Source organism: Cutaneotrichosporon oleaginosum (assembly GCF_008065305.1).
Source record: "Cutaneotrichosporon oleaginosum strain ATCC 20508 chromosome Unknown ATCC20508_contig02, whole genome shotgun sequence".
NCBI lineage: Eukaryota > Fungi > Basidiomycota > Tremellomycetes > Trichosporonales > Trichosporonaceae > Cutaneotrichosporon > Cutaneotrichosporon oleaginosum.
The window spans coordinates 1,819,824-1,847,680 of record NW_027072171.1 but is presented as its reverse complement, the minus strand read 5'-3'; the positions used below and the strand labels follow the sequence as shown (position 1 = coordinate 1,847,680).

At 58.7% G+C, this 27,857-nt stretch overlaps 10 protein-coding genes across 10 annotated transcripts; 2 read left to right on the top strand and 8 right to left on the bottom strand.

Moving 5' to 3' along the window:
- Positions 1 to 48: 48 nt before the first annotated feature.
- Positions 49 to 1,242, bottom strand: COLE_02420 (uncharacterized protein; the record flags this gene model as incomplete). Its single annotated transcript, XM_018419810.2, has 3 exons — positions 49 to 679; positions 713 to 1,149; positions 1,201 to 1,242. 3 exons carry the CDS (start codon positions 1,240 to 1,242, stop codon positions 49 to 51), a joined length of 1,110 nt encoding a protein of 369 aa, XP_018281370.1.
- Positions 1,243 to 2,810: 1,568 nt separating this feature from the next.
- COLE_02419 (uncharacterized protein) lies at positions 2,811 to 5,956 on the bottom strand (the record flags this gene model as incomplete). Its single annotated transcript, XM_018426422.1, has 5 exons — positions 2,811 to 3,059; positions 3,101 to 4,878; positions 4,915 to 5,661; positions 5,706 to 5,757; positions 5,795 to 5,956. 5 exons carry the CDS (start codon positions 5,954 to 5,956, stop codon positions 2,811 to 2,813), a joined length of 2,988 nt encoding a protein of 995 aa, XP_018281369.1.
- A 227-nt stretch (positions 5,957 to 6,183) lies between these two features.
- On the bottom strand, positions 6,184 to 7,695 carry COLE_02418 (uncharacterized protein; the record flags this gene model as incomplete). The annotated part of the gene is made up of 9 exons (XM_018422263.2): positions 6,184 to 6,306; positions 6,349 to 6,669; positions 6,708 to 6,884; positions 6,920 to 7,047; positions 7,090 to 7,330; positions 7,366 to 7,445; positions 7,480 to 7,552; positions 7,586 to 7,618; positions 7,663 to 7,695. The coding sequence occupies 9 exons, from the start codon at positions 7,693 to 7,695 to the stop codon at positions 6,184 to 6,186; spliced, it is 1,209 nt and encodes a 402-aa protein (XP_018281368.1).
- A 798-nt stretch (positions 7,696 to 8,493) lies between these two features.
- On the bottom strand, positions 8,494 to 9,038 carry COLE_02417 (60S ribosomal protein uL29; the record flags this gene model as incomplete). Its single annotated transcript, XM_018422262.2, has 2 exons — positions 8,494 to 8,758; positions 8,890 to 9,038. 2 exons carry the CDS (start codon positions 9,036 to 9,038, stop codon positions 8,494 to 8,496), a joined length of 414 nt encoding a protein of 137 aa, XP_018281367.2.
- A 711-nt stretch (positions 9,039 to 9,749) lies between these two features.
- COLE_02416 (uncharacterized protein) lies at positions 9,750 to 11,505 on the bottom strand (the record flags this gene model as incomplete). Its single annotated transcript, XM_018422261.2, has 6 exons — positions 9,750 to 10,124; positions 10,352 to 10,461; positions 10,621 to 10,826; positions 10,866 to 10,945; positions 10,992 to 11,153; positions 11,215 to 11,505. The coding sequence occupies 6 exons, from the start codon at positions 11,503 to 11,505 to the stop codon at positions 9,750 to 9,752; spliced, it is 1,224 nt and encodes a 407-aa protein (XP_018281366.1).
- A 1,017-nt stretch (positions 11,506 to 12,522) lies between these two features.
- On the top strand, positions 12,523 to 13,773 carry COLE_02415 (uncharacterized protein; the record flags this gene model as incomplete). The annotated part of the gene is made up of 2 exons (XM_018422260.2): positions 12,523 to 12,693; positions 12,835 to 13,773. The coding sequence occupies 2 exons, from the start codon at positions 12,523 to 12,525 to the stop codon at positions 13,771 to 13,773; spliced, it is 1,110 nt and encodes a 369-aa protein (XP_018281365.2).
- A 555-nt stretch (positions 13,774 to 14,328) lies between these two features.
- COLE_02414 (uncharacterized protein) lies at positions 14,329 to 14,701 on the bottom strand (the record flags this gene model as incomplete). Its single annotated transcript, XM_018422259.2, has 4 exons — positions 14,329 to 14,502; positions 14,536 to 14,571; positions 14,609 to 14,630; positions 14,676 to 14,701. The coding sequence occupies 4 exons, from the start codon at positions 14,699 to 14,701 to the stop codon at positions 14,329 to 14,331; spliced, it is 258 nt and encodes an 85-aa protein (XP_018281364.2).
- A 339-nt stretch (positions 14,702 to 15,040) lies between these two features.
- On the top strand, positions 15,041 to 17,553 carry COLE_02413 (uncharacterized protein; the record flags this gene model as incomplete). The annotated part of the gene is made up of 2 exons (XM_018424750.1): positions 15,041 to 15,360; positions 15,405 to 17,553. 2 exons carry the CDS (start codon positions 15,041 to 15,043, stop codon positions 17,551 to 17,553), a joined length of 2,469 nt encoding a protein of 822 aa, XP_018281363.1.
- Positions 17,554 to 17,896: 343 nt separating this feature from the next.
- On the bottom strand, positions 17,897 to 18,560 carry COLE_02412 (uncharacterized protein; the record flags this gene model as incomplete). Its single annotated transcript, XM_018419809.2, has 2 exons — positions 17,897 to 18,407; positions 18,445 to 18,560. 2 exons carry the CDS (start codon positions 18,558 to 18,560, stop codon positions 17,897 to 17,899), a joined length of 627 nt encoding a protein of 208 aa, XP_018281362.1.
- A 6,607-nt stretch (positions 18,561 to 25,167) lies between these two features.
- COLE_02411 (uncharacterized protein) lies at positions 25,168 to 27,606 on the bottom strand (the record flags this gene model as incomplete). Its single annotated transcript, XM_018422257.2, has 6 exons — positions 25,168 to 26,359; positions 26,397 to 26,635; positions 26,673 to 26,906; positions 26,947 to 27,169; positions 27,268 to 27,436; positions 27,513 to 27,606. The coding sequence occupies 6 exons, from the start codon at positions 27,604 to 27,606 to the stop codon at positions 25,168 to 25,170; spliced, it is 2,151 nt and encodes a 716-aa protein (XP_018281359.1).
- Between the last annotated feature and the right edge of the window lie 251 nt (positions 27,607 to 27,857).

The window sequence follows — 27,857 nt, the reverse complement described above, 5'->3', positions numbered from 1 at the left end:
AGAGACAATACAGAGGAGGTGGAATGATCTACTTTAATGTTCAGGTGTCTAGAAAGCGACAGCAGCAATGCCAGCGAGCACGGCGACAAGGGAAGCGCCAGCAATGGCGAAGGCCGGGCTCGCCCCGCTGTTCCTGCTGCCAGACTGGGAGGCGTTGGCAGCGGCAACAGAGATCGTCGCGCGGACCTGACCGTTGGCATCGGTCACAGTCGTGACAACAGCCGACTGAGAGGAAGCACGAGCAGTGGGAGACGAGAGGGAGTTCGGGTCGGGGATAGCGCCGCTCCAAGTGAACGCGGCACCGGCGGTCAGGCTCTCGGTGGGGATGCCGTTGCCAACCGACGAGAAGGTGGTGCACTGGCTGGACGAAGGGGTCGAGTAGGGGGCCGAGGGAGTGACGGTCACTCCAATGGTCCAGAGCTCGGTCTTGCCGCCCGCAGTGTTAGTGCCAGTGTAGCGCTGGTGGAAGGTCGAGATTGAGCCGTCTGGTTGAGGGTACCATCCGGGCGGGAGGGCGGCGTCGGCCTGGCACTCGGTGAAGGTGTTGTTGGTGTAATTGCCAGGCATGACCCACTGGCAGCCCATGAGATCGATCTCGTGCTGGCAGACCTGTTCCGCGGTGTACTGGCCCTGCTCGGCAATGCAGATGCGGAGGCAGTACATCGAATAGGACATGAAGCTAGTGTCAGCTGATGTGCTTGATGCAACTCACTTCATCCACTCCTCGTACGAGACGTCGGCGCCGGTGGCGTTGCAGGTGACGTTTCCGCCAACGGGGTTGCCTGTGCCCTTGGCACCGTGAGGGTCGAGCTCACCGCCCTGGTCGCCAGCGGCAATGTTAAGGCGGGTAAAGTCACCGTAGCCGTGGATCTGCCAGTAGAGAGGCGTCTTGACGAGAGCAGCAGACTGGATCGTACCGTCGGGGATGACGCGGGCATTGTTGCGCGGCTGGACGCACCATGCGACCTGCTCCTCCTCGGTGTCGCCGACGACCGAGTTGGGCAGCATGGGCGCGAAGATGCAGAAGTCGTTGATCGAGTTGAGCGAAAGAAGACGGGCTTCCGACGTCTGATTGATGGGCGTGCCCATGACGGCAGCCGTGGGGTTGGTGACGCCCATAGTGCCGGTGGCAGTCACAAGGGCGTTGGCCTTGGGAGTCAGCGCGCGGCGGTTGTGGGCGCCAGGTAAGCAAAAACGTACCGAGCTGGCCATGAGGACGGAGGTGACGAGCTGCACGAGCATGATGACTGTGCTGGTGTTAGGAGAACAATACGATGGCAGCCTCTAGATGCGGCGGATGTTTGCATTTGAGCAAGTGGCCACAGCTCTGAGGAAGATGCTTGCCACAGAACAGCATGTTTACTGGGGTGGGGCAAGAGAGGGGCGCTGTTCGGGACACGCTCATGAGGACCAGAATAGAAGGTGCGCTGCACAGCAACGCTAGCAAGGATGCCGCCTGTTTTGAGAATGATAGTACTCACGAAAGAGAGTGAGGGAGGGGGAGATGGAGGGAGCGTGAGGAGTATGAACCACAAGAGAGAAGGAGATGATGAATGCAAGATGAAGAAGAGATGAGTAAAGCAGCAGTCAGTTATGCTCCTCGACCTCCTCGCTGCCAGCTGCATGCAAAGGCTACGCCCGCCCCTCTGTCGGATTCTGCGCAGCATGGATGGGAGGCCTCCCAATTTCCCAAGCTCCCAACTTGTGCAAAGGGGCCAAAATGCGGTGTCATCTATTCTGGGAACGTCCAGCCTGGGCTGATCAGGGGAATGTCCTTGGTTATTATATGCGCCTCGGTTCCTCTGGTCGTGCACCCCAGCCAGCCCTGCCCTGTTTTACGCGTCCGAGATCCTTCCGAGACGCGTCTGGAGGCAGATGAAGGCTGGAGGCTGGAGGCTGCGAGGCTCAAGGGCTGGCGTCACCCCCGACGACTTGCCGTCAGGCGGTCAGACTGCGCATCTTGTCTTGAATGGCACACGCACATATTGTGGCTTGGGTCAGGAAAATGCCATCGTTCACTACTCTGATCTGGATCAAACTGGCCACACTGAGCTTTGGTTGGCACACATGTTCACCGCAATCTACGAGATACCAGCTAATTACCTAAGAGCTAGGAGGCGTTCACCTCCCTCCTCACCACAGTCACCATGCCCCGCGGTCCACGAGCCACGTTCCGCAGGTCCGACCCAACGGTCAGTTTCGGCTGCTTGTTCCTCCTCCCTCGGATCCTCGGAGAACTGCATCTGCGTCCCGTCCGTGCCGTACTCCGTGGGATGTGCTTTGCGGGCCTGACCAGCCCATGACATGCAACCTTGATATCTGTATCATTCGATCTATCAGCCAACAACCCCAAGCCACCTTCAAACACAACTGCGTTATTGGTGGCCAGCCGGTGGCCAGTGGACGCGTGGGACTATTGCACAACTCGTCACGCTCACCTGTTCGTCCAATCGTCCAATCGCCTTGATCGCCATCCTCACGTCGCCAAGGTCGCTCCACCGATCTATGGATCCTATGCTCCTATGGAAACGCGTAAGAGTTATTTCTGGCCCAAGCCGCATGGAATGCGGACGTTGTTACGCAGTTGTGCCGAGCGCTCAAACTGCTTGTATTCAGGTCCGAAACAAACACGCCGCCTCCTCACTGCGGTCGGGCTGCGAGTCATCGCAACGAGCCGTACAACGCCGTGTGGCGATGAGACGACCAAACACCAGCCATGTCTGGTACGTTGGTACAGTTACATTTTGATTCTTCAGCTGTTCTGTTCCAAGCCCCGCGCTCCTCGCCATATCGCCATGGCTCTGCACCTATTACAACGCCTCCAGCACATACTTGACCCATGCGTTCCCTTCAAATTTGCCACGGAACTCATCCACAGTCGCACGGAGAGCTGTGAGCTGGGCGTCGCCATCGCCGCCCTCCGCGCGTTGCCGCCACTCGTCGAGGAAGGCGCGTACGATTTCAGTGCCGGCGTCCACTTCACCCTTGGGGAACTTCCCGGCGGGCGACGCCTCACCCTCGCCAAAGTCCTCGAGCTCCTCAGCCTTGCGTTTCGCCAACTGCTTGTCAGCTTGTTCTTGATGTTATTTCTCACTCTTACGACAGAGTCGGGGAACCGCGCGAGCTCCGCGACGTGTATGCCAAAGCTCTGATCGCTGTGGCCATCCACAACCTGGTAGAGAAGCGTGATCTGGCGATCCTGCTTCGACCCCGCCGCAGCCTGCTGCACCTCGGCACGAACCTGAAGGTTCTTGACCCACGCCATGTGGTCCGCGAGCGTAGTGAGCTCGTGGAAGTGTGTCGCGAAAAGGCAGAAGCAGCGGATTTGGCTTGCGATGTGCTCTGAGATGGCCCATGCCAGGCCGAAACCGTCGTATGTAGACGTACCGCGGCCCAGCTCGTCGATGATGATGAGCGAGTCCCGGGTCGCAGAACGCAGGATTGTCGCCGTCTCCAGCATCTCTGCCATAAACGTCGACACACCCTTGAGCTGGCTATCGCCGGCGCCGACACGTGCCAGAATGCAGTCAAAGACGGGAAGCTCCGCACTGTCGGCTGGCACGAAGCAACCGAGCTGCGCCATGAGTGCGATCACGCCAATCTGGCGAATGTACGTCGATTTGCCGCCCATGTTGGGACCTGTAAGAATGTGGAACTCGCTCGAGCCCTTGCGCATCTCATGGTCGTTGGCGATGAACTGGATATCGTCTTGCACTTCGAGGCACGGGTGACGCGCAGCGCGCACAACGACATCACCCGAACCACGCTCCTTCATGACCGGCTTGACGTACGGGACTGGGGCGTTTGCAGACACATGCGCGAAGCTCACAGCCACGTCGATCGCTGCGATGAGGTTGTCAAGAAGCTCAAGTACGGGGGTGTACGAAGAGGCGATGCCAACGACCTCTTTGACCAGGTGCCGCTGCTTGGTCTCGTATTCATCTTGCAAGCGCGCGAAGTCATCGCTCGCCTCGCGCAGCGTGTTGGTGGTGAAGATGGTCCCTGACTTCTGTGTCGACAGCTCAATGAACTGTTTTTTGCCCCTCAGCAGGCTCGCCTCGGCTTTGGTGATGCGGAATGAATATTTATACACGTGGTGGTTTTCGAGGTGGAGCTTCTTGTCAATGTCGATGCCCAGGTCGGCCCCAACGCGGCGGTGCTCGGCATCCAGTTGGTCACGGACGTCCACCAGCTCGCCTCGGATTCTCTCCAACTCGCCATCCAGGGAAGGTAGAAGCGTGTAGTTGTGGCTGGCCAGGTCGTCGAGATCGATTGTGTTCTCCACCATGTCGTTGAACTTGCCGAGCTTTTCCAAGTGATCGCTCAGCTCATCGACATACACCTTGTTCAACAGAGTGGCATGAACTGGGTTCTCTTCCTGCACCTTCTCCAGGCACTCGATAATGCGCGGAAGCTTCCCGACGGCTTGGTATACTCGCACGATATCCTCAAGGGTGGCGATACCGCGGTGGAACTTCTTGCAAATGCGATGGAAATCTGGCATTGCTCGAAGGTATTCCTCTTGCAGTTGCCGCCGACTGATGTCGTCGTTGACAAACATTTCAACAATGTTCTGTCGCTCCTGAATTGAATGCAGATTGACAAGCGGCTGCTTGAGCCATCGCCCGAGCAAACGCTGCCCCTGGCTTGTCTTACAGCGGTTCAGCAGACCATACAGGCTCATGTTCTTATTTCCGCCAAGTTCTGGGGTAGGCATGAGGTTGAGAGCCTTGAGAGCGCTCGCGTCCAGCTTCATGTACTGCGAGAGGTCGTGGTGGTGTAACCTGAACTGGCCGTGCATGGGCGAGTCTGACATGAGACCAAGATAGGAGATGAGAGCAGCTAGCGCCGACACCGCCGTCTTCAGGTCGTACTCAGCTGGACTGGTTAACTAGAATCGGCGAGCAGACTTACGAAGAGTGGCTGGGTGGGTCTCATCCAACAGCCGCCCGAGGTCTTGCTGGACGCTGCCCGCCTGGAATTCGGACGCTTTGCGCTCCGTAACAATCACGCCGCACCGCTCGACGAGCATCCGCAGCTTGGAGAGCTCGTGGTCGACTCGCTTGTCGTCGGTCTGGAGGAGGCATTCCTTGATCCCAAGTTGAATCAGCAGGCTCTCCGTGTTGCCGTAGTTCTCCCCGTCGGCGTACTCGGCCACGCCAATGGTCTTATCCTGAACGTCGACGAACGCAGCCCCAACAGTGCGCTGCCCGTCGCGCATCTGGATACGGATGGCCATGCTCACGGCGTTGGACAACAGATCTTCGCTCGCGAACAGTAGGTCATCGAGCTGACTGATATTGCCAGGCGACGCCACCTTGGCGAGTTGCCATCGCGCATTATTCTTGGCACGCGCGCCTTCCTCGGGCTCGTAGATCTCGACACGCATCTGCTTAGTTGTCAGGCAGTCGCGAAGAAATGCCTTCGCAAGCGTCATGCTGATCGTCACGGACGGAAGGCCACGCGCGTTGCTGGGTCCCACCTTACGCGAACCAAGATATTTTAGCACGTTGGTCGTCTTGTATACCTGATCCGCGATGAGGAGAGCATCTGGACCATGGGCAGAGAAAAACTCTCCGCGGTCGAAAAGGCGTACAAGTCCATCAGACCGGGGACCCAGTCTTTCGACGAAGCGGCAGAAGCGGTCTTCGGCGTCCTTGTCTGAAGGTGAGCTACAACCTGGGGGAAGACAGCGGAGAGCTTACCCATGTCATCGAATTGGGGCTTGGCCGTAGCCAGCTCCTTCTCGTACATTGGCTGTGGTTAGCTGCTAAACCATGAGTTGAGGGCTAACCATGCTAATCAGAGGTGATGTAGGATATACGTAGCGAAGAGTGGACAATACCAGGAGCGACGAGAGGAAGTAGGCTAATGGGCGAGTACGCGAGTGGCCAAAGTCAACATGGCATCCAGGGTTGACTGGACGCGTCGCGTTCGCGGGAGCAAACTCAGACATTCTCCGTGCTTGTTAAGTGAACCATCGCTAATCATGCGGTACCATGCAATAACGCAGCAATGCAGTATACGCAGCGCCAAGCAACAGCACTGGGGTGCTTCATCATCCTCTATAATGGTCGCAAAAGCCCCAGCGTATCTGCTCCTCCTGCGGTCACTCTGCCCCCGAAACATGATACATTACATGAAGACTCTCTCAGCCCCAGTGGATCAGACCGCAACTCCCGCTCAGTGCATCTGCTGGTCCTCCTCTGTGCTCTCGAACAGGAAATTGGCAGCAAGCTCCTCGTTCTTGTCACACAGAAGGAATGCTTGAAGGACCATCTGGCGGTCAAAGCCAAGCTGCTCCAGCTATGCGTCAGCAAGTTGTGGTCGCAAGTTAACAAAACTTACCCTCTCGACAGCTGCAGCCTCCTCCTGGGTGAGGTCGACCTGCATCACCTGCTGCGGGTACATGGTTTGCTCGATCTCCTCAGGCGTGATACCGAGCAGGTCGTACAGAGACTGGGGGTTTTCGTTGATAAGCTGGGCAAGTGCGGGATTCTGCTGGGCAACCTGCTGGAGGAGCGGCTGGATAAGAGCCGGGTTCTGCTGCACAGCCTGGCGGATGCGCTGCAGCTGAGGCGAATTGGCGATAGCGGCCATGGTTTCCTCGTCAAGTCCAGTGCCGGTGGGTACATTCGGACGGTCACGGCTCATGGCGGCCTCGGCAGCCTATGGTGAGCTGGGATCGGGAGGGCCTGATAACTCACGGCGAAGAGGTTGTCGGCTGAGCTGCTGCCTGCGGAAGGAGCAGTACCTGCCGCGGCCGCGGTCGAACCTGAAGCCGCGGCCGGAGCAGCAGCAGGGACGGCGTGAGACGGAGCAGCCGGGGTGGCCTGCGGAGAGGGGGCACGGGGGGCCGCGGGCTCTGTCTCCGGAATGTGGCCCTGGCTGTCAGCGAGATTATGCCTTCGCCACTAACAGTCATGAGATACTCGACGGCGCGGTCGGGGTTGTTGAAGCTGGCACGGAGAGCGCGGACAACCTGGTCGCGCGGGAAGCCCATTTCGATGATGGCGTCCGTGGCACTTTGGAGTGCGGAGCCGGTGACTGGCCGTCAGCTGTAGGCTGTGAATGACGAAACCAACGTACGGAAGGAGGAGCCCATACCAACATCGCCCGATGGTTCAGTAGGTTGAGTGGCGGCGGCAGAAGACTCTGTAGCAGCAGGTGCAGAATCGGAAGCAGACTGAGCCGCAGCAGGAGTCGTATCAGTCGCAGAAGCCGATGGCGCGGGAGTGGGCTCAGCCGGAGCAGCAGCGGGAGCCGCGGAAGGTGCAGCAGCAGGAGTAGTAGCAGGCGCGGGAGAAGATGTGGGGACAGGTGTCTTGGGCTGCTGTTAGATAGCGGATGCACAGGAAGACGTGCCTTGGACACCATTACAACGAGGAAGTCCTTCTCCTTGATCTTGAGCTCGCCGACGGTCGACTCATCCTTGAGGATCTTGCCTGAGGTCAGTCACGCACGGCGGCGAAAGCGCACCAGAGTAGATGAGCTTCTGGTTGGCAGCGGGAAAGGTCTGGCTCTCCTGGATCTTTGCCTTGAGTCCGCCAACCTGGCATTAGACTGTCCACCGGGAGCGTCGCACGGTCTCCGACTCATCAGCGTCGATAGTGAACAGCTGTGGGGTTAGCGAATCTGGGCAGAGCTTCAACGTGGACTTGCCTTGTTCTGCACGGTCTTGAAGGTGATTTTCATTGTCGCGGAAGATGGAATGTGGGGAGTGAGATGGAAGAGTAAAGAGGGAGAAGCGATAAGTGGACGATGAACGAGAGATCGAAAGATGAGCCGCCGCTCGCGCTAACGCTCAGTACGCCTAGTGACGCTCCTGCCTCCTGCCAGATCCCACCATGACACAAGCGTCAGCGTCCACCGGCCAGCGGGATCATATCAATCAATCAAACGTGTTTACACTCCACGTGGCCAAACTTTTATTATGACATCCATTCACCCACCCATGCCACCCATACCCCTAATGGCATGCACGTGTTCGTGCTGATCGATGCCGGCCCAGCTCGAGACGTCGGGAGAGCAGCAACTGACGCAAGCACCACTGACGGTAGCACTAGCACAACGCACGCTCCGACGAGCTGAGAACAGTCAATTGGATTCCTCTCGCGAAGCTGCCATCTCAAGAGGCATCATCCGTCACAATCGCTTTCAGTGGTGGGTGTCCTCGTGCTCATCCTTCTGAGCCCTCAGACCGGCAAGTACCTAGGTGCAGGCCGCGAACCACCCTCATCCTTCCCGCGCCTGGGGCTCGTCTTCCGTGGGACGATGGGCCGCGTGCAGGCAACATCATCGCGTATCATCTTCGTTCATGGCCTCTGATCCTCTGACCGCCTTCTCGCCGGCCTCGTCCATCTCTCGTCCATCCAGCTCATGGCATCCATGGCATCCGCGAAATCGATGGTAGTACACTCATGCATCCATCCTCAGGCCCAAAGGTCTAACCGCTCATGCCTTGAGGGCGTACTCTGCTTCGTCAGCTCTGCTCTACTCCTTGACGTCGGGAGATTTGCATCTGCAGTCTGCCACGTTCAACTTACTCCGCTGGGGGAAGTGGATGGCCTTCTTGTGGGCCTTGACGGTGACGGCGTTGGCCTCCTTGGTGGTGAGGCGGCGGCGGATGGCGCGAGTCTTCTTGTAGCGGAGGTCGAGGGGCATGTACTTCGACTTCTTGTAGAACTCGCGGAGGTTCTGGCGCTGCTTCTGGTTGATGACCGTGAGGACACGCGCGATCGACTTGCGGACAGTGTTGCTGCGGTCAGAATGAATCCTCCGGTGCATGGCTTTGCAGTGCTCTGCCCTCCGCCCTCCTTCCTTCTCCGCCAGCCTGTCCTCCAAGCCCTCCTCAGAGCCGGCAGAGCACACAACCATAAACACACGCACATCTTGGTGAGCTTGGACGACGAGCCACCAACGACCTTCTGGACGCGGAGGGTAGCGAGCTCAGTGCGGAGCTCGGTGAGCTGCGCAAGGAGGTCGGCCTTGTTCTTGGAGGCAAGCTCCGAAGCCCGGACTTTCTGGGAGGTCGACATTTTCTGCGTGTCAGCGCCACTCTCGTCTTTCCGCCTCAGCCGTCTTTCCATCGATCATTCGTTGCCCCGCGCGCGCGCACGCGCATGATGCCCCGCCCTCTCCGCGAGTGCAAAGTTGGTCTCCTGACCATCAGAGACAAATATGAACTCTGGGGCCGGCTGGAGATTCCATTTCGATGCGGAACTTTTGCCAGGAGAGCGCGCGGACAGGACGCGCGGGCGGCAGCGCGGGGTGGCGACGACGATGGCGGCGGTGACGGCGATGGCGGGGCTAGGCTACGCACTGGTCCGTGGATGCTTGAGGGTTGCAGACTCGCCAGCTGAACGTCGACACCCAACTCTGGCGGGGGAGGTGCAGGTCAGGGTACTCTCGCCTCTGTCGGCGTTAAGCCAGAATTTCTACGATTTTAATCTGGTTCCGCTTCGACACCTGTGTTTGTGCCAGGCACTCCCACCGGGTGATCGACGGTGATCCCATAATTCGAAGCGTGCAACCTTTCCTCGCGTTGCTGAGCGATTCGCGATCGCGAGTGGCGCTTTGCACGCTCTGATGCTCTGACATTCTCAAGTTTGAGTTGATCCTCTACAAGGGACCGATACTGGAATGACATCACATCCCCCCAATCTCCAAGCCAGACCTTGCCTTACTCATACAATCGCATGGTATGCTACAATTCTAATGTCCAGCGTCCCAACGTAACAAGCCCGGGCTCAGAGCGACGCGGTTGAGCTCCTCCGGCGGCGGTGAAGCTGCCAAAGGTCTGCGTCTGCGTCCTCATCCCGCCCGTAGCCTGTGCGGTCTTCTTCATCCCATTTGTCTTCACTCGTATCGTCCGACTCCTCCCACTTGCCATCATCGTCTTTGTCGTCATCGTCCTTGTCATCTTCGTCGCTCTGTCCTTTGTCGTCAGCTTCCCTGTATTCGTCTTTCTTGTCATCATCGTGCTCGTGAACACCGCTCCACCACGCGGCTCTCGCGGTTCCGCTGTCGATACTGAACTGGGAGGGCGTGCGCTTGCCCCGTTCTCCGTCAAGGCTGTCCACGTCCATTTCGTCGTCTGTCGTCTCCTTGCGCGGGCCATCGATCTATCGTCAGCTGAAAGCGTCCCTGTGCGTCAGCAATTCTTTCTACGATGGAGGGGAGATTGGGGTTCAGGACCGATTTAATGGCCCTCCTCTCTTGCTCTTGCTTCCACAAGTATAAGGGTGTGGGAGTGCAAGGCCAATGACTCACATGAAGATCCGAGTCGAGGTTGCTTTTGCTGTCGGTCCACTCCGTGACATCTTCCTCCACACGTCAGCCTGCTACGCACCAGGTGCATAAACTCTCTCGCCACGGTCATGTGGGGGTCGACCTTGAGCGCCTTCGCAAACCACTCTCGCGCTTGTCGGAGCATTTCTGCATTAGGAGGCGCTTGATCAACTGTTTGTCAGCAACGACGGAGAAAGCTCACGCCCAGCAAGCCGAAGTTGCTAGGGCGTGATTTCCACTTCATGGGGCCGGTCGACGGGGCACGGATCTAAGGCCCAATATGATACTCGTGCAGGCATCTGCACGGCATCGAAGGGGTTAAGCACTGACCGGAAGCATCCGACATTGACCTCGAGCGTGTTGAGTTCGCCTCGCTCCCAGATTCCCTTGGGTCGTGCCGTGCGTTCTTTGTCCCGTTGGCGTTGTCCGTTGCAGACCCACCGCGCGCTGACGCGGGCTGGGCGAGGTAGAAGCACACGAGGCCGGCGTAGGTAAGCAGGGGTGCGGAGTTGAGGTACGTGAACGACGACAGGTACCTCATTGTCAGGAATGAGTTCGACATACATCCTGCTTACGTTTCAAGCTCGTCCAGCGCTGTGCGGTAGCGTCCAACGCGGATCAAGTGCAGGACCAGCTCACCAAGGATAACGGGTTTCTGCAACATCAGCGCCACACACATGATGGTAACGGCTTGGACGTACATCCGCTTCCTTGGCAGCTACTTGCAGGGACCTAAGATAGCGCTCGCCTTCAATGCCCGGCTCGTGCTGAGAGAAGCGAGAGTCAGAGGGATCCGCCCCATCCGTGAGGAGATAGAGGCCCCATAGCCAGAGGTCATGCCAGTGTACATCTGGACACCTCACCTTGAGTCAGAGACATACTTCCGATGAGGTATCCTACTGTCACCACGCGGAGGAAACGCACCAGGATAGCCCATGCTCGTCGCGCGCGGTCCAAGTCACGGCGTAAGAGACAAGTTTGAATGCAATCGACCAGGTTATAGATGTATGCCCCGCGAACCGTGCGAGGCCTGTTTGGGTCGCCTGGTTTTGGGCGGTACTTGATCTTGCGATACACTGTTGATGGTGGCATGAGACGAGGCTGGCGTATACGCACAAAAGTTATTGATGATGCCGCTGTTGTTGTTGTGAAGCGGAGTGGAATGGCAGCTGGAAGACCTCCACCGGCTATCCACACCTTGACGCTGAAAGACATGAGTGGAGATTGGGAGGTTTCAGGGGAATGCACGTGAGACCAGGCACGCTTCCCTGTGTGAGCATTGCAAATATTTACCGCTATTGGCAGCTGGCATTTTTTTCGTCGGTCTGGTCGCGGATGCGCCGATGAGCTGGGGTAGGAGAACAAGAGCGCAAGAATGCTAGCGATGCACACGGCATGCGATGGCCAGCGCGCATAGGCGTGGGGGTATGCGACTGTCACCTGCAGCCTGCGTAGGAAAGGTTGTAAGCCAGAGGCCAGAGGCAAGTAGGCTGGCTGGCAAGGCAGGCGACACAGGGCGGGGGAACCAAGGCCAATAACCCATGGCCCATGGCTCATGGGCCCAAACGCAGCCCACACCCACCAGCCTTGTGGGCGCTAAGGCGGTCGGGCCCTCCCTCCGCCTCCCTCCCCCCTCCCCCTCCGCCAGCACATTTCGTCCACCCATCCATAACTCTTCTTCTTCATCCACACTTTCGTGTCTCTTATCTCAACAACTCTCCCAATACCGCTCTCCCACGCGCACTCCGACCGCTTTGTCACAGTAGACGAAGCGCTCATAAAAACAGAAACAAAAACAGCAATCATGGCGGAGTGAGTATGATCTCTCGAAGGTTTGATCTTGGGTCACAATGAGTCTTTGAAACTTCTCGCGCGACCGTCCCATCCATGCAGCCAGGTCACCCAGCCGGGCCATCCAGCGTGCAGTAGCCCAGCGCTTACTCAGACTTGGGGAGTGTTGTCGCACTGTATTGCTTCAGACATCTGGCGGTCTGAGAGTAGGATGTGCTCATAGTCAAAAGCGACCTGGGGTGGTGGTCACTTGGGGAAGGAGAAAATTCGCCACCGTCCTGCTCGGAACATTGACATGCTGACCTAACAGCAACAACGAGAATGGCCTCGAGCTCTCGGGCGACCTCATCGAGTCCAACTGGGACCAGGTTGTCGACAAGTGAGTTCTACTGCATCTCGCACGAACCAGCACCCGTGCTTACGCTCCCTAGCTTCGACAACATGGAGCTTAAGCCCGAGCTCCTCCGTGGTGTCTACGCCTACGGTTTCGAGCGCCCTTCGGCCATCCAGCAGCGCGCGATCATGCCCATCATCACTGGCCGTGACGTGATTGCCCAGGCCCAGTCGGGTACCGGCAAGACTGCTACTTTCTCTATTTCCATCCTCCAGCGCGTAAGTTACTGTGCCGGCGATGCTGTGGAGAACCTTGGGAGCTCCAAACAATCGAGGACAGCGTTGTGCAGATTTGTTTTTATGGGCAAACATCCCATTAGGCGCCAACGACATCATATGAGATAATGGCTAACGCCTCAGATCGATACCTCTGTCAAGCGCACCCAGGCTCTCATTCTCGCGCCCACCCGTGAGCTTGCGCAGCAGATCCAGAAGGTCGTCATCGCCCTTGGTGACTACCTCAACATCGACTGCCACGCTTGTGTTGGTGGCACTGCCATCCGCGAGGACATTGCCAAGCTCAACGACGGCCCTCACGTCGTCGTCGGTACCCCCGGCCGTGTCTTTGACATGATCAACCGTGGCGCCCTCAAGTCTGACGCCGTCAAGATGTTCTGCCTTGACGAGGCTGACGAGATGCTCTCGACTGGCTTCAAGGACGCCATCTACGACATCTTCCAGCTTCTCCCCGCTGAGACCCAGGTTGTCCTCCTCTCGGCCACCATGCCCACCGATGTCCTTGAGGTCACCAAGAAGTTCATGCGTGACCCCATCCGTATCCTCGTCAAGCGTGACGAGCTTACCCTCGAGGGTATTCGTCAGTTCTACATCGCCGTTGAGAAGGAGGACTGGAAGCTCGACACTCTCTGCGACCTCTACGAGACTGTCACCATTACCCAGGCTGTCATCTTCTGCTCCACTCGTCGCAAGGTCGACTGGCTCACCCAGAAGCTTCACGAGAGGGAGTTCACCGTCTCGGCCATGCACGGTGACATGGACCAGACTCAGCGTGAGGTCATCATGAAGGAGTTCCGCTCGGGCTCGTCGCGTGTCCTCATTGCCACCGACCTTCTCGCCCGTGGTATCGACGTGCAGCAGGTCTCGCTTGTCATCAACTACGACCTCCCCGCCTCGAAGGAGAACTACATCCACCGTATCGGCCGTGGCGGTCGTTTCGGCCGTAAGGGTGTCGCCATCAACTTCGTCACCACGGACGACGTCAAGATGCTCCGCGAGATCGAGGCTTTCTACAACACCCAGGTGGACGAGATGCCTCTCAACGTCGCCGACCTCATTTAAATTTGGCACCATCACAAGAGTTACATCTATGGTCTATTTGTATCACCTTCGCCCATGTAGGACTCCCCATCACCCTTAAAAAAACGCGTTGATTTCAGCGCCACTTGTCAGTTGGAGCGATGACGATGCACGCATCATTTCGACGTGGGAGCTTGGCAATGTTGTCTGCTAACTTGATCTCGCGCACTGCTTAGGCACTTAGGAGTGGCGGACGGCAGGTAGAGGAGTGGGCTCTGGATAATGATCCTCAGTGAACCGGCTGGCCTTGAGGACGGTGGAGAACTCTGCTGTCGACTGCGCGCCGGGGCCATGCCTGCATAACTCTCTTCACTCAGCTTGCTTGAAGCCCAACTGCCATGAGCTAGGTCACTCCGAATGGAATCGCCGCGATCCGCAGTAGTTCGGCGTGCTTTCCCCCTCCCTCCCCTCTTTCCTCCTCCTCTCCCCATTTCTCGTCCCCCGCACGCCCCGCAGCCCTTCTATCCCCTTCTTCCTCTTCCCTCCCCAGCACTGCCTGATGAGTAGTGGTATATGCATACAATGAGCAATGGTCGCCTAGACAAGACGTTGGTCTCCCTGGGCCCAGCCAAACTGTCCCCTCCGCTCCTCTGGCACGCTCGTAAGCACACTGATTGGAGCTGGCTCTGGCTTTAGCCCAGCCTTGACGAGGCGCTCGTCCTTGTATCGCTGAAGCTCGGCCTGAACTTCGGACGCGGTGTGTGGTGGTTTCTATTGTCAGCAACGACCACCTGGTCAGCTCACGTTAGTATCCTCGCGAGGGTAAAAACGATCCTTAAACTGCGCATTAGTCAATGAGAGCCCAATAAGGTCTTACGGGCTGAACATGATGCTCATACCTGCCATCAGCACCGAAGTCGCTTGAAAGTCGGAGCCACACTCACCAGTCCGGGTCGCCGAAGTGGAGCATGGCGAAGAGTGGGATGAAAAGGTAGGTCGCGAACTTGAAGACCTCGACTGTCGTCAGCTACCCCCTTCAGCCTCAACGGCTAACGGTTTGCGCCCATGTTAACGAGGAAGGCGATGGTTATGTGGGTGTAGGATCGAGATGCGATCACGGCCGAGGTCATCTCGGACCACAAGTGCTCTCCGAGTTCCGAAGTTCTAGGTAATTTGATCCCGTTATTGCTCCTGGGTTTGCTGCCGTCGCCACCCAGTTGAGTCACTCTGTTCCTGATGATGCAGACTTCATCTCTCATTCACGTCAAGCTTTCTCACTTCGCCTCCCTCAAACCACCACCCATCAGCTATGTCGAGGTCCCCGTCGCCCGCGTCGTCTCTCGACTTCATGCACTCGGATGGGTCGGAGGATGAGTATGCCGAGCTCCGCAGGAGTGTGCAGAAGAGGAAGCCCAAGAAGGCCGCGGCGAGGGCTGTGCCAAAGATCAACCTCACGGCGCTGCAGCGCGCGGCAGCGGCACACCCCGCTGAAGGGCAGTTTGACAGTGACGCCGAGAGCGATGATGCTGGCTTTCTGGATCGTCTTGGCGGGACAATCGACCTGTCTAAGCAGGACTTGAAGCCCGACCACGCTGCGCGGCCACTGTGGATTGATCAGACGGGCAACATGTGAGACACCTTCATTGTCCATGAGTCTGGGTACTAATTGGAAGCATCCTTGAAGCGTTCTCGCCGCTGGCAGGCGCTGCGCAGGATTTCCTGGTCGCTATCGCTGAGCCGGTCTCGCGTCCGGACCTCATGCACGAGTATCGCATTACTAAATCTTCGCTACATGCTGCCATGAGTGTTGGCCTCGAGACCAACGACATCATCGAGGTGCTCCGCCGCCTATCGAAAATTCCCCTTCCTCATAAACTAGTTGCACATGTTCGCGAGTGGACGGCCAGCTACGGCAAGATCAAGCTCGTCCTGAAGCACAATCGCTACTGGCTGGAATCTAGCGTGCCCGAGTACCTCCAGCGACTGTTGAAAGACGACGTGATCAAGACCTGCCGTGTGCATCGAGATGAGGAGCAAAGCGATATGACTTTTGGTGTCGAGCAGGGCTCTAAACCGAAGCGCGATTATATGATCCCCGGCACGACAGAAGCGCGTCGCGCTGCTGGAGAGACGACAGAGAACGGGAACAACGCCAACGGCGACGACGTCATCGGCGCCGTCATCGGTATCAACGAGACGGATGAGCTTGATGAAGAGGATGCCGTGCAGGCCTTCGAGGTCGCGGGCGACCGCATTGAAGAAGTGCGCCGGCGCTGCAAGGACATCGATCTCCCCGCATTGGAGGAGTACGATTTCCGCAATGACTCGGTTAACCCAAATCTTGACATGCAACTCAAGCCGATGACTGTTATCCGGCCTTATCAGGAGACGTCACTCTCCAAAATGTTCGGTAACGGTCGCGCTCGCTCCGGCATCATCGTTCTCCCGTGTGGCGCGGGTAAGACGCTGGTCGGTATCACTGCCGCGTGTACGATCCGCAAGAGCACTCTCGTGCTTTGCACATCTGCTGTCTCCGTTGCGCAGTGGAAACAGCAATTTCTCCAGTTCTCCAACATCAGTGAGCGCCAGATCTGCGCCTTCACTCGTGATGAGAAGGAGATGTTCCAAGGTCCCGCGGGCGTCGTCGTTTCGACATACTCTATGATCGCCAAAACGGGCAAGCGTGCGCACGACGCCCAAAAGGTCATGGACTGGCTCAAGACGCTAGAATGGGGTTTCCTATTGCTCGACGAGGTGCACGTCGTCCCAGCAGAAATGTTCCGCAAGTGCGTGAGCAACTTCAAGGTCCACGCCAAACTCGGCCTTACGGCTACGCTCGTGCGAGAGGACGATAAGATCGGCGACCTGGGCTACCTAATTGGACCCAAGCTGTACGAGGCCAACTGGAAGGATCTTACCCGAAACGGTCATATCGCTGCTGTGCAATGCTCTGAGGTGTGGTGCCCAATGACACCTGAATTCTACCGGGAGTATTTGCGCAATCCGAGCCGCAAACGCATCCTGCTCCACGCCATGAACCCGAACAAGATGCAGGCGGCACAGTTCCTCATCAACTTCCACGAGAACCGCGGGGACAAAATCATTGTCTTCTCCGACAACGTGTTCGCTCTTGAGCAGTACGCACAGAAGCTCGGCAAGGCATTCATTCACGGTGGAACGCCCGAGAACGAGCGTCTACGCATCCTGAGTCGCTTCCAACACGATCCAAACCTCAACACCATCTTCCTCTCCAAGGTCGGCGACACATCGATCGACCTGCCTGAGGCGTCGGTGCTGATCCAGATCTCGAGCCACTTCGGCTCGCGTCGTCAAGAGGCGCAGCGTCTCGGCCGCATCCTCCGTGCCAAGCGCCGTAATGAGGAAGGCTTCAATGCCTTCTTCTACTCGCTTGTGTCCAAGGACACACAGGAGATGTACTACAGCACGAAGCGCCAAGGCTTCCTTGTCGACCAGGGCTACGAGTTCCGCGTGATCACTGAGCTGCACGGCATTGAGAAGATGGAAGGCCTCGTGCACCGCACTAAGGCAAGCCAGATCGAACTGCTCGAGCAGGTGCTCAATGCGAGCGCAGACGCGTCCGAGACTGCCGATCACTACGGGCGTCAGCACGGCGGCAAGCACCAGAAGCGGGCTGCGGGTGCGCAGCCCAAGAACCTCGCCTCGGCCAAGGGGACTGCCCCGGCGCAACGCTACACCGCTCCGCTTGAGCATCTCTCTGGCGGTCAGCACATGAGCTACCGAGAGCAGAACAAGAGTGTCAAGTGCGTACAACTTCTAGAGGGCTGGAGAGTGCAGAGCTAATGTCAGCAAGGAACTTAATCGCGAGGAACGCGCCGCTAAAAAGCAGCGTGTCACGGGCGGTGGAAGTCACGCGCTTTTCCGCAAGCGCGAAGAGCAAAAGGCCGCAGCGAGGAAGCGTCGCGATCATGCAGACTAAAGTCAATTGTATTTATTATCATCAGCGTCAACAGAGGGCTCGCTCCTCGGATCCATTAGTAAGCCCTTCAGGTGGTCATGTATCATGTACTTCGGCGAGTGGCGGTGTCGCTTTAAGCTATGGTCCCACTCTGAGCTAAACGATCTTGGCGTCGCGGCGTCTCACACGGCCTCGCATCCCGTCGCCCCGGACGACGTCTACAACGCACTACGACGGGACCCACCCATTGGGGTTTCCGGGCTCTTCAGCAATCCAGCGACGGAGTGGTACCGCAAGTTCTGGGTTGCCCCACGTTCTGGCTCCCGGTCCTGCAATCCACTGGTTAACCGTGTCAACCATTTCGGTGTCCTTCAGGTTGACCGTTTCGATGCCAAAATGAGCAAGCACAAACTCGCCATGCGAGCACGTCTCGTTCTCTGCCATGACGACAAGCTTGAGGCCGAACTGGGCACACGCACCCGCGCACATCGGACACGGACTCATAGTTGTGAACATGCCACACTCGGCCATCATGTTATCGGGGACCGGCGCGCCTCCTGGCTTGCCCGTGAGGGTCGCATTCTCGAGCGCGTCTGTCTCGGCGTGCAGCACTCGACTGCCGCGCTGCAGCCGCTGGTTGTGTCCGCGGCCCAGAATCTGGCCAGTGGGGAGGTGCACAACCACCGCGCCGATGGGTTGCCCGCCTTCCTTCATCCCCTTCGCTGCCTGCTCCTTCGCTCTGGCATCAGACTTCCCAGATACCGATGGAAACATACGCCGCAATGAACTTTGGGTAGTCGTCCTTTGTGACGGCGGTCCGGCCAGAGCCCTCCTTCGGAATGTGGAAGGCCAATGAGTTGCGCAGCTTGTCCAGATCGTCTTTGCCCGACATTGTGTGTGATGGGTAGGAAGGTCGTGAGGTGGCGACAGTGATGGTTCATGATATGCCGCGGCCGGCATGACGTCGGGTGGGCAGCATGCCGACGTTCCGGTCTCGTGCGGATAGCAGATCGCCCACCACCGGAATGTTATCGAATGCATAATGCGGGAACGGATGCAACTCTCTCACGATTCCATGAGATGAGAAGATGGCCTGTTGCTCGCTGCTCCAGCGATCAGGACATCTCACCGATGTCCTCGTTCCACACTCGTTGCCCCACATCGCTAGCAATCCAGTCGCGCATCATCTTGGTGATCTCGGGGTCGCGGAGGTTTACAATCTCAACCCCTTTCGCAGCCAGGAGGTCCTCACCGCCGATAAAGTTGTCGTTTTCTGCCATCACGAGAAGCGGAATCTTGTAGAGGACGCACGTTCCCGAGCACTAGTGTGAGCTTGAGCGTGGAGCGCAGCCATCGCTTCAGTCCTTGCTGGGCAGCCACAGTGCAAGGCGGCAGGTCAGAGGAATGCACCAGGACGCATGGACTGAGACGTTCAACGAGAACGAGCATTTGACACGCCATGCACAGACGGCATCGTTGCTGCCGACTCGACACTCACCATATAACATGGGCTGAGTGTCGTGAACATCGCACACTCGCGGAGCACGCCCTCGCTCACGCGGCCCATGTTCTCAAGCGCGTCTGTCTCGCCATGTCCTGCGTTCAGCGCGCTCTCATGATTGCGCACGGATGTTCGAATTCATCTGCACGCGCTGGTTGTGCCCGCGTGCCAGCACCTTGCCTGAGGGAAGATGGACGACGGCGGCGCTGTTGTCAGAATGGCGGGCGAAACTCAAGAACTCTCAAGGGAGTGGTTGCAGCTCACCCGATGGGAATACCACCCTCGCCCAAGCTTTTGAGTGCTTGCTCGTGCGCGCTGCGTCAGCATTGTCAGCCGACAGCGTACATCTTCATGAATTCTGGATAGCGGTCCGGAGTCACTACCATCGCTGCTGAACTGCTGTGTGTTGTGAAGAGATGAAAATCACAGCAGAGATTAGAGATAAGAATAGCGCTGCGGCCGCAAAGCACGAATCCGCCACCCAACTCCTGACCCACGTCACGGCGTCATCAACACCATCGTCCTTCCTCCATCCCATCCGCCTTTCGTTGCAGCACCATCGTCCAGACAACTCGACCGCGAGTACGCGGCCATGGTAAGTCCCCTACTGGATGTGTGCGCATGTGCTGATGCGCGCTCGCGACGCACTTCTTTCCCACCCTCCACCTCACCCATCGTGCACCCTCCACATCGACACGTCAGGACCACAACCTCCTCGTTTCGGAGCTCCAGTCGCTCGTTGTCGAGAGCAAGCGACGGAACCCCGAGGTCAAGGAAGTGAGTTGCCTGGCATTTGAAGATGGCTAACAGCAGGCCGGTGAAGCAGCGCTCGAGATCCTGCGACATGGTCCGCAGCCGCGCGAGCTGCTCGCTTCGCGCGCGGAAACGCTCCTCGCGCCCGTGACGCTGGGGTGTAGGACGAAGAATGCCAAGATTGTCGGCATCAGCATTGCAGCGCTGCAGCGTCTTGTTGCGCTCGGCGGTGTGCCGCTCGCCTCCCTGCCAGACGTGCTGGCCACACTTGGCAGTGTCGCAGGACAAGCGGTCGACATCCAGCTCAAGATACTGCAGACGCTCCTCTCCATTTTGACGTACTGCAAGGACATGCACGGCGACACGCTCGGCACTGCCCTCCTACTTTGCTTCAAGTTGCAAGACTCGCGAGTCAGCGTAGTCTCGTCGACTGCTGCCGCAACATTGCGACAAGCGATCATGGTCGTATTCGACCGCGTCGCAGCTACCGACGATGCAGGCGCAGCGGCAACCCTTCCCCTCACCCTCACCACTCCTAAGCAGGTATCACCCAAATCCCCCAAGGCTAAGACCCCGCCCAAGTCGCCACCAAACAAATCGCCCTCGCCTGTGCACGAGGCCGTCGAGTTGACTGTGACGCCCGCCGCCATGGATGCGTTCTGCATACTCTCTGATCTCTGCCTCCTCACCGCAGGGTACCAAGGATCGTCGAGCCTTAGCTTGTGGAGCACCGGCGACAAGGCCAAGCCCCGTATGCTTAAGCTGTCCGCGCTATCGCGCACGTTCGGGCTGGAGCTCATCGAGTCCATCCTCAGTGGGTATGAGGGCGTCGTCAAGGCCCATCCCGAACTGCTCCACCTTCTGCGGCATTCACTCCATCCCCTTATCTTGCGTCTGCAGAGCGAGCGCCCATCGTTCGCGGTAGCGCTTCGCATTTGCCGGCTCCTTTACGTTCTTATTCGGAGCTACGCGGACCAGCTCCCTCTGGAGGTCGAGAGCTACCTGCTTTGGCTCATCCGGATGGGCGCCGGCGACGAGGACGAGCGGAAGGAGCATCGTCGAGATGCGCCGCCCTGGTTGCACGTGCTCGCTCTCGAGATTCTACGTGGCATCTGCGGCGATCCTGCGTTGCTACGCGCCATCTGGGCACAGTATGACCAACCCAACGGGCCAAAGCTATTCGCAAAGCTCGTCTCTGCGTTGGGCCGACTAATCAACGAGAAGCCGGCCCTTCTGGGTGTCGGTGTGCAGATGCACGGCCACGGAATTCCGGCGAGCTCGACGGACAACATTAATGCCAGCTACTTCGACATGGGCCTGGGCATGATGGCCAGCGCGGCCAGCGTGGGCGTGTCGGCCGTGGGCAACCTCGTCGCGAGTGGCGGCGGTGGGTTGGGACCTCACTCGGCAATGAAGCAACGCCTCGTGGAGCAGCATGACAAGGCTGAGGCGCCGCCTGTGCCAGAGACATACGTGTACCTCCTGGGTGTCCAGTCCCTATGCGCCATTGCTGAGAGCATCTCCACCGCGTCAGCAGCGGAGGACACTGCAGAGGCAGCGAAGGGCATGGCTGAGTCGGCATGGCCGGCTCTCCTTGCTGCGCTCTCATACTGCATTGTCACCGACCTATCCGACGGCGTCTTCGCGGAAGTTCTCACAGCATTGCAGGACTTCACCGTTGCATGCGGCACGTTGGGATTGTCGACACCGAGAGACGCGTTTCTCAATACACTCGCCAAATACGCAGCGCCACCACCCGTCGTCTCAGCAATGCAGCATTACCTCGAGTCTGGGGCACCCAGCAAGGGCAGCGCTGCGGACTCGCTTGGGCTCACCGCTTTGACTGGACAAGTGTCCGGCCCCCCCAGTCTGTCGGAGCGTAACCTCGCATGCTTGCGAAGCCTCATTTCCGTCGCGCAGACACTTGGTGGCAGCATTGGACCGGCATGGCATGACGTGCTGGAGACACTGCAGAATGCGAACTACCTCATCGCTTCCGTACCGCGTGGCACACAACAACGGCGCCCAACGCCATCGACACCGCAGAGCCCTTCAGGCCGATCATCAGGCGAGTTCACCGGGCCTCGTCCCGAAATGTTGCAGGACCTCGACAACGATCACATCCAAGCGGCTGTCAACATGCTGTTTGAGCAGTCGCGCGATCTGGACGACGAGGCATTTAGCACATTCGTCACTGCACTGTGCCGACTAAGCGCCGAGATGATCGGTATGGACTCTGTGGTCGACCTGAGCACGCCGCCGGCCTCTGGGCTCAGCCCCGTCCTATCATCGGTTGATGGACGACGGAGGACGAGCGGGCTGTATGTCTCTGGGACTATGAAGTCAGGCGAGCGGTCTTTTGGCCTCGCCAAGCTTCGCACCGTTGCCGTGCTCAACCTACAGCGCTTGGTCAATCGCGACCCGGGTGTGGGGTGGAGTGTGGTAACGCAGCACCTCCTTGGCGTGGCGAGGCATATTACCGCGCCGACAACAATCCGCATCCAGGCGTCAGACACGCTCGGCGAGCTACTCCTCGCATCCCTCCGAATCACTGCAGAGCCGCGCGTCCAGCACCAGGTCTTCGACGTGCTGGTTCGCCAGGTCGATGTTAATCCTGTCAGCAGCACAGTCGCTACCGATTACGATGTCCGCTCCTCTGGTTACCAAACCCTGAACCAGATACTGGAGTCGTCAGGCCACAGCCTTGAGGTCGGTTGGCCTACGATCTTCGGCATGCTCAACGACGTTTGCAAGCGACCTGAGAGTGGGCGGGCCACTCCTCCGACCGCAGCCCACCGCGGCGACGCAAACCTTGTGCGCATAGCGTTCCCCTCGCTCCAACTTATCTGCACAGACTTCCTCTCGTCGCTTGACAACGCCGCGATGCGACAGTGCATCTCGTGTCTCGGCTGCTTCGGCCAGCAGCAGGACGACGTCAACATCACACTCGCAGCCATTGGCCTTCTGTGGAGCGTCTCGGACGCGGTGCAGGCCGACTCGAAAGATTTGTGGTTCTTCCTTCTGCTCGAGCTTTTGGAACTCGCCCGTGATCCACGTCTCGAGGTGCGGAGCAGCGCGATGCAGACGCTCTTTCGCTGCATCGAATTATACGGATCCACCCTCGTTCCGCAGCTGTGGGAAGATGTGTTCTGGAAGGTCATCTTCCCCCTGTTGGAGGACATGCGTGGCGATGAGAGCCAAGTGCTGGCCCTCACGTCGGTGGGATCCATCTTCGGCTCATTCCTCTCGCAGATTCACGCTCTGCCCTCCGCCACCGCTATCTTCCAGCACCTTCTGGACCGACTCGAGCGGTCATTCGTGTCGGAGCCGCGGAACTGCAGTACGGCGGCGCTCAAGACGCTCGAACGCGTGCTCACCGCCAGTACCAAGGGCTCTCCAGTCCTTGAGCTGACCTGGAAGACGTTCGTGAGAATGGGCGACTCGCTGTCAGAGGGCGACCCATACACGCAGGAGAATTTGGTTGCGCTCGTTCGGGTGTCTCGACTACTGCGCGACCGACTTGAATGGTCGGAGGGTGACCCGCGTGCAAGGCAGCTCTCGAATATACTCCGCGCAGCGGTGGAGTATGGGCGATCACCAGACTATCGCGCCGACGTGGACAGCATGCCCCCGTTGCAGTCTTCAGTGGTGGACCTTGTGGCCAGCTCAAGTGCGTTTGGGCCGAGTCTCGTGCTCTCCGACCTGGCGAAATTCGCTGGCCTCCCATTTGGCGCGGAAGGAAAGCAGTCTTTCGTTGCGCTGTGCAAGTTCTGCCTTCCAGCCATGGCGGATGTCTTTGAGAAGCACGACGTGACATCCCTCTACACGGAGGGGACAGTTGAGGCCGTTCTCAGCGCGTACGCAGCACCCATTAAGCTCAAGTACGAGTGCCCACCCGCCAATCGTTATGGCGACGATCCACCTCTGTGGCGCACGGCCATCACGTGCTTTGTGCGTGTGTTGCAGCGCGCGATGCCGCGCCTCGAGTCACTGGAACTGCCACCAGAGCGGTACGAAGCTTTGTGGGAGCGCATCATGGATGTGTATGCCGGCATGTTGCTTGCCGATGATGGGGAAGTTCCCACATCTGCGGCGAGCGCAAATCGTGCAGACGACGACGAGACGTTCGTGCTCCCCGCCCTCACAGCCGTGCGCGACGCCGTCGCTCCGCGCTTGGTCGATGCACGGGTCCCTAGAACGATTGTGGAGGCGTACGCGGAGACGCTCCGAAAGGCGAGCGTGCTGTATCACTATGATGTGCGTGTACCGGGTGGTACGACAGCCCCAGTGATTGCGGAGGCCAAGGAGGCGACAAGATACTGGGCTCTAGAGCAGCTCATAACGAACGCTGGTCGACCTAGGAGGCGCGACCGTCCGGCCGACAACGGGATGGCAGAAGATGACGACGGTGCAAAAGGCAGAGGTGATGGCGCAGAGGACAACGCGCGGCGCGTCGCGGCCTACTTTGTTCCTTCGGTGCTCAAGCGCTTCGAGAGCACGTTGCGGCATTTCCTGAGCGACGCCAAGCTTCGCGGACAAATGCCTTTCACACGGTAAGTGAACACTCCGTTCTCGGATACCTCGCTCACCCCAGTGTGCGTGAAGACGAGATTCTCTTTGTTCTGCGACACATTGTGACGCTGCGTCTGTGGCCGGACATGGCCAACGGTGCGCTGACGCCGACAACGCGCGCTGCGGCCTCTCCCCGCGCTCATCTGTTCCGGTACTACCCGCTGCTGCTTGAGCTCGCATTCGTGCCCGCCCACCTGCCGAGCATGTGGATCCTGCCGTCCGAGCACCGCGTGCTGTTCGAGGACGAGTTTGAGGAGGGAGAGGAGGGGAGTGAAACGGACGCGGGTGACGGGTCCGACCTCATCCAGGTGAGCGTGCGGGATCTTGCGCGACGTGCGCTCGAGCTGGTTGGCCTTGAGCTGGGTCTCGGGGCCGGGATGTAGGAAAACATAGGTTAGATGCAGCGGGACATGATCCCGGATGAGGATGAAGTCGGTGACAAGGGCTTACCTGTCGCTGCATATCGCTGGAAGTGGCTGCAGCCTTCGTACGCAACGAGAAGGTGAGCGAGCATCAGAGTGCAACAAGGCCAGCTTCTGTCTTTCGTCTTCTTTATTGCCGTTCCGTCTGAGGTCGTGTGTTCGTAACTTTCATAAAAAACATGCTCAAGGCATAAGTACAACGCTACATGGAGGACTTGTTTCCTCTCCTATGCTCCTCCACTCAACGCCCACTACTTGGCCTTCTTGCTCGATCTACGAGCCATCAATGAGCCAAGGAACGAGTGCTCCTTGTCCTTCTCCTTGTCTTTCAGAACATCCTTGCGATCGTTCTTAAAGTGCAGCCAGCTGTGCTTCTCGCCTTTAGAGAGGCTGCGAGCCATCGGCGTTCCACTACCGCTCATGGTACTGCCCGCGCCGCTGCCGTTCCCGCTCGACAAGCTGCGCGCCATGTCAACGCCGGTGGGCGTGCGGCCGTCGCGGGACGGCGGCATCTCCAGCACGAAAGTGTGGTCAAGCGGCGGCACCAGGAGATGCGGCCGCTCAGCCTTGAGCTCACTCGGACGGCGCCCACGGCCAATCGACATGTGCAATGCGTCGCTGTCGATATTGATGGCGCCAAAGTCTGGCGAGCCTTGCTGTGGTGTGAACAGGGCGTGTCCGGTGTTGTGCGATGATGTGCTAGCCGTTGCGGGCGGTGTCGGGGCAGATTCAGACAGGTCTGAGCACGTTGAGGATTCTTCGGGCTCAAGGGTGGTCGTGAGTCGCAAAGGCGACTCCGAAACCTGTCTAACGGGGGTGCCTAGGACATTGCCACCTGTGTGAAGGGGGAAGCCAAGTCCGGCGGGCCCTTCGGCGTCGTGGAAAGAAGAGCTCTTCCCTCTGCGCACAACTCTCGTCGTTAGCGGTCCCGCCGCAGCAGTCCCGGAACGAGGTCGATCCGCGGTCGACCGACGAGGACTGGGCCAGACAAACCCGCCGCTAAAGCCCGAACCATAGCCGGATGACGCCTCGGTGGGGGTAGGTGGCAATGATTCGAAGTACCCCGATGTGGTGCGTTCGGCCCACTGGTGTAGACTGATTCTGGGCGACCCGGGGCCACGAGAGCTCGCTCGCGACTGGGAACGAGATCTGAATGAGTGTGATGGGGGAAGCTCAATGGTGGGCGAGCCGGCCGCGCCACCAGCAGCGGCTGCCAAGGACGCCACACTTGGCGACGCGAACCGGGCTATCGGCGACGGCGGGACCGAGAAGCTGAAGTCCCATGAGGGGGCGCCACTGACGATAGATGTCATGGTGGAGACACGCCGCAGCTCCTGTCGGTGGTTGACTGGTGGCAAATCTCCAAGAATTGACTCCGCAAGGAAGGAAGGCTTCTTCGCGCCTCGCAACCAGGGATGCTCGGCCAGCTTCGATGCAGTGGGCCTGGGGGCGTGAGCTCAGTCACGCAAAGGCGACTCACCGTTTCCGCGGGTCCTGCTGCAGGCACGAGTCCACAAAGTCGTGCATGTGTTTGCTGAAACCGGGTCCCAGGGATGGGCGAGCGCTTCCGGAGGCGGTCGCCGAGAGAATGTCGGAAGGCTTCCCGCTCAACGGAGGCGAGCCACTCGCGAGCTCGATGAGGGTGACGCCCAGACTCCAAATATCGGCCTTTGCATCGTATGGCCGGCCGAGGATGACCTCCGGCGACATCCAGCATGGCTGGAGAAAGTCAGCCTCGGTCAACGTATCGACTCACAGTCCCAACGAAGCTTTGGCGCTTGCCAATCTCGCGCACCAACACTGGTGGGGCGGGATCAGCCGTTGTCGGAATGATCAACTGTCTCGGGTGATCAAAACGCACGGCCTCAACGGACGGCGGCTGCGCCACTGCTGAAGTGGGAGGAAGGTTGACGTCTCCGCCTACGCCAAAGTCGGCGAGGAGGACTGTGCCGTCGGGCTGGATGAGGAAGTTGCCAGCCTTCAAGTCACGCTGTACGTGCGTTAGCACGTGACAGGAGGCTGAAGCTTACGTGCAGGAACCCGTTCTGATGTAAATACGTCAGCCCGTCAAGCACCTGCTTGGTGATGGCCTTGACCTCGTCTTCGTTGAAGCCATGGGAGCCTGCGGGCCGACGTTTGGACGGCGTGCAAGCGCGCCAGTCGAGAATTCCTGCCAAGCTTCCACCATGAATGAGTGGAGTAACTATCGCGACGCGCGCGTGATCTGGCGGCAGGGTAAACGTTGCTAGCACGCTGTGTGTCAGCCGCATGCTACTCCACTGCGGAGTGCTTTCCTCAGGCGACCCCACCGAGCCCACCGAGCCCACCGAGCCCACCGAGGAAGAACCTACCGGAGCACATTCGGGTGACGACATAGCGATAGCAGCCGTGCTTCCCTGGACAGAAGCATCAGGTCGCTGCTTGCACTGGACACCTTGACGGCGCACTCGCGCCACTCGCCGCTGGACGAGTTGGGGACGTTGAAGGCTGCGGCATAGACGGTAGATGATGCTCCGAAACCTGGCGTGAGTAGTTGAATCCGGCGCGGCTCGCATTCCAGCAGGCTTGTTTTCGGTGGCGATGCAGGCGGACTTACCGACAGGACCTCCGAGGTCGTAATCGTTTGCGTCGCTCGTGAACTTTGACCACCAGCCGTTGTCGAGCATGCTGCGCCCGGCATCGGTGGCCATGGTGTGAATGGAGTGAAGGAAGGTGAGATGGGAGATGAGATGTTGTTAGGAGGGTGACGACTACGGTGATGGTTCACGGTGGCGGTGGTGACGCAGGTACGGCGGGTGTGTGATCGGGCGGATCAGGTGGAGGAGGGAAATCGTGTACAGTAGTATCGTGTATCGTGTGTGTCGTGTGTTCCGTACTACTTCCCCTTGGCCTCCCCCTCGCCCCGTCTCCCTTGTTGTGCGTTCCAAGCATGCATTAGTAC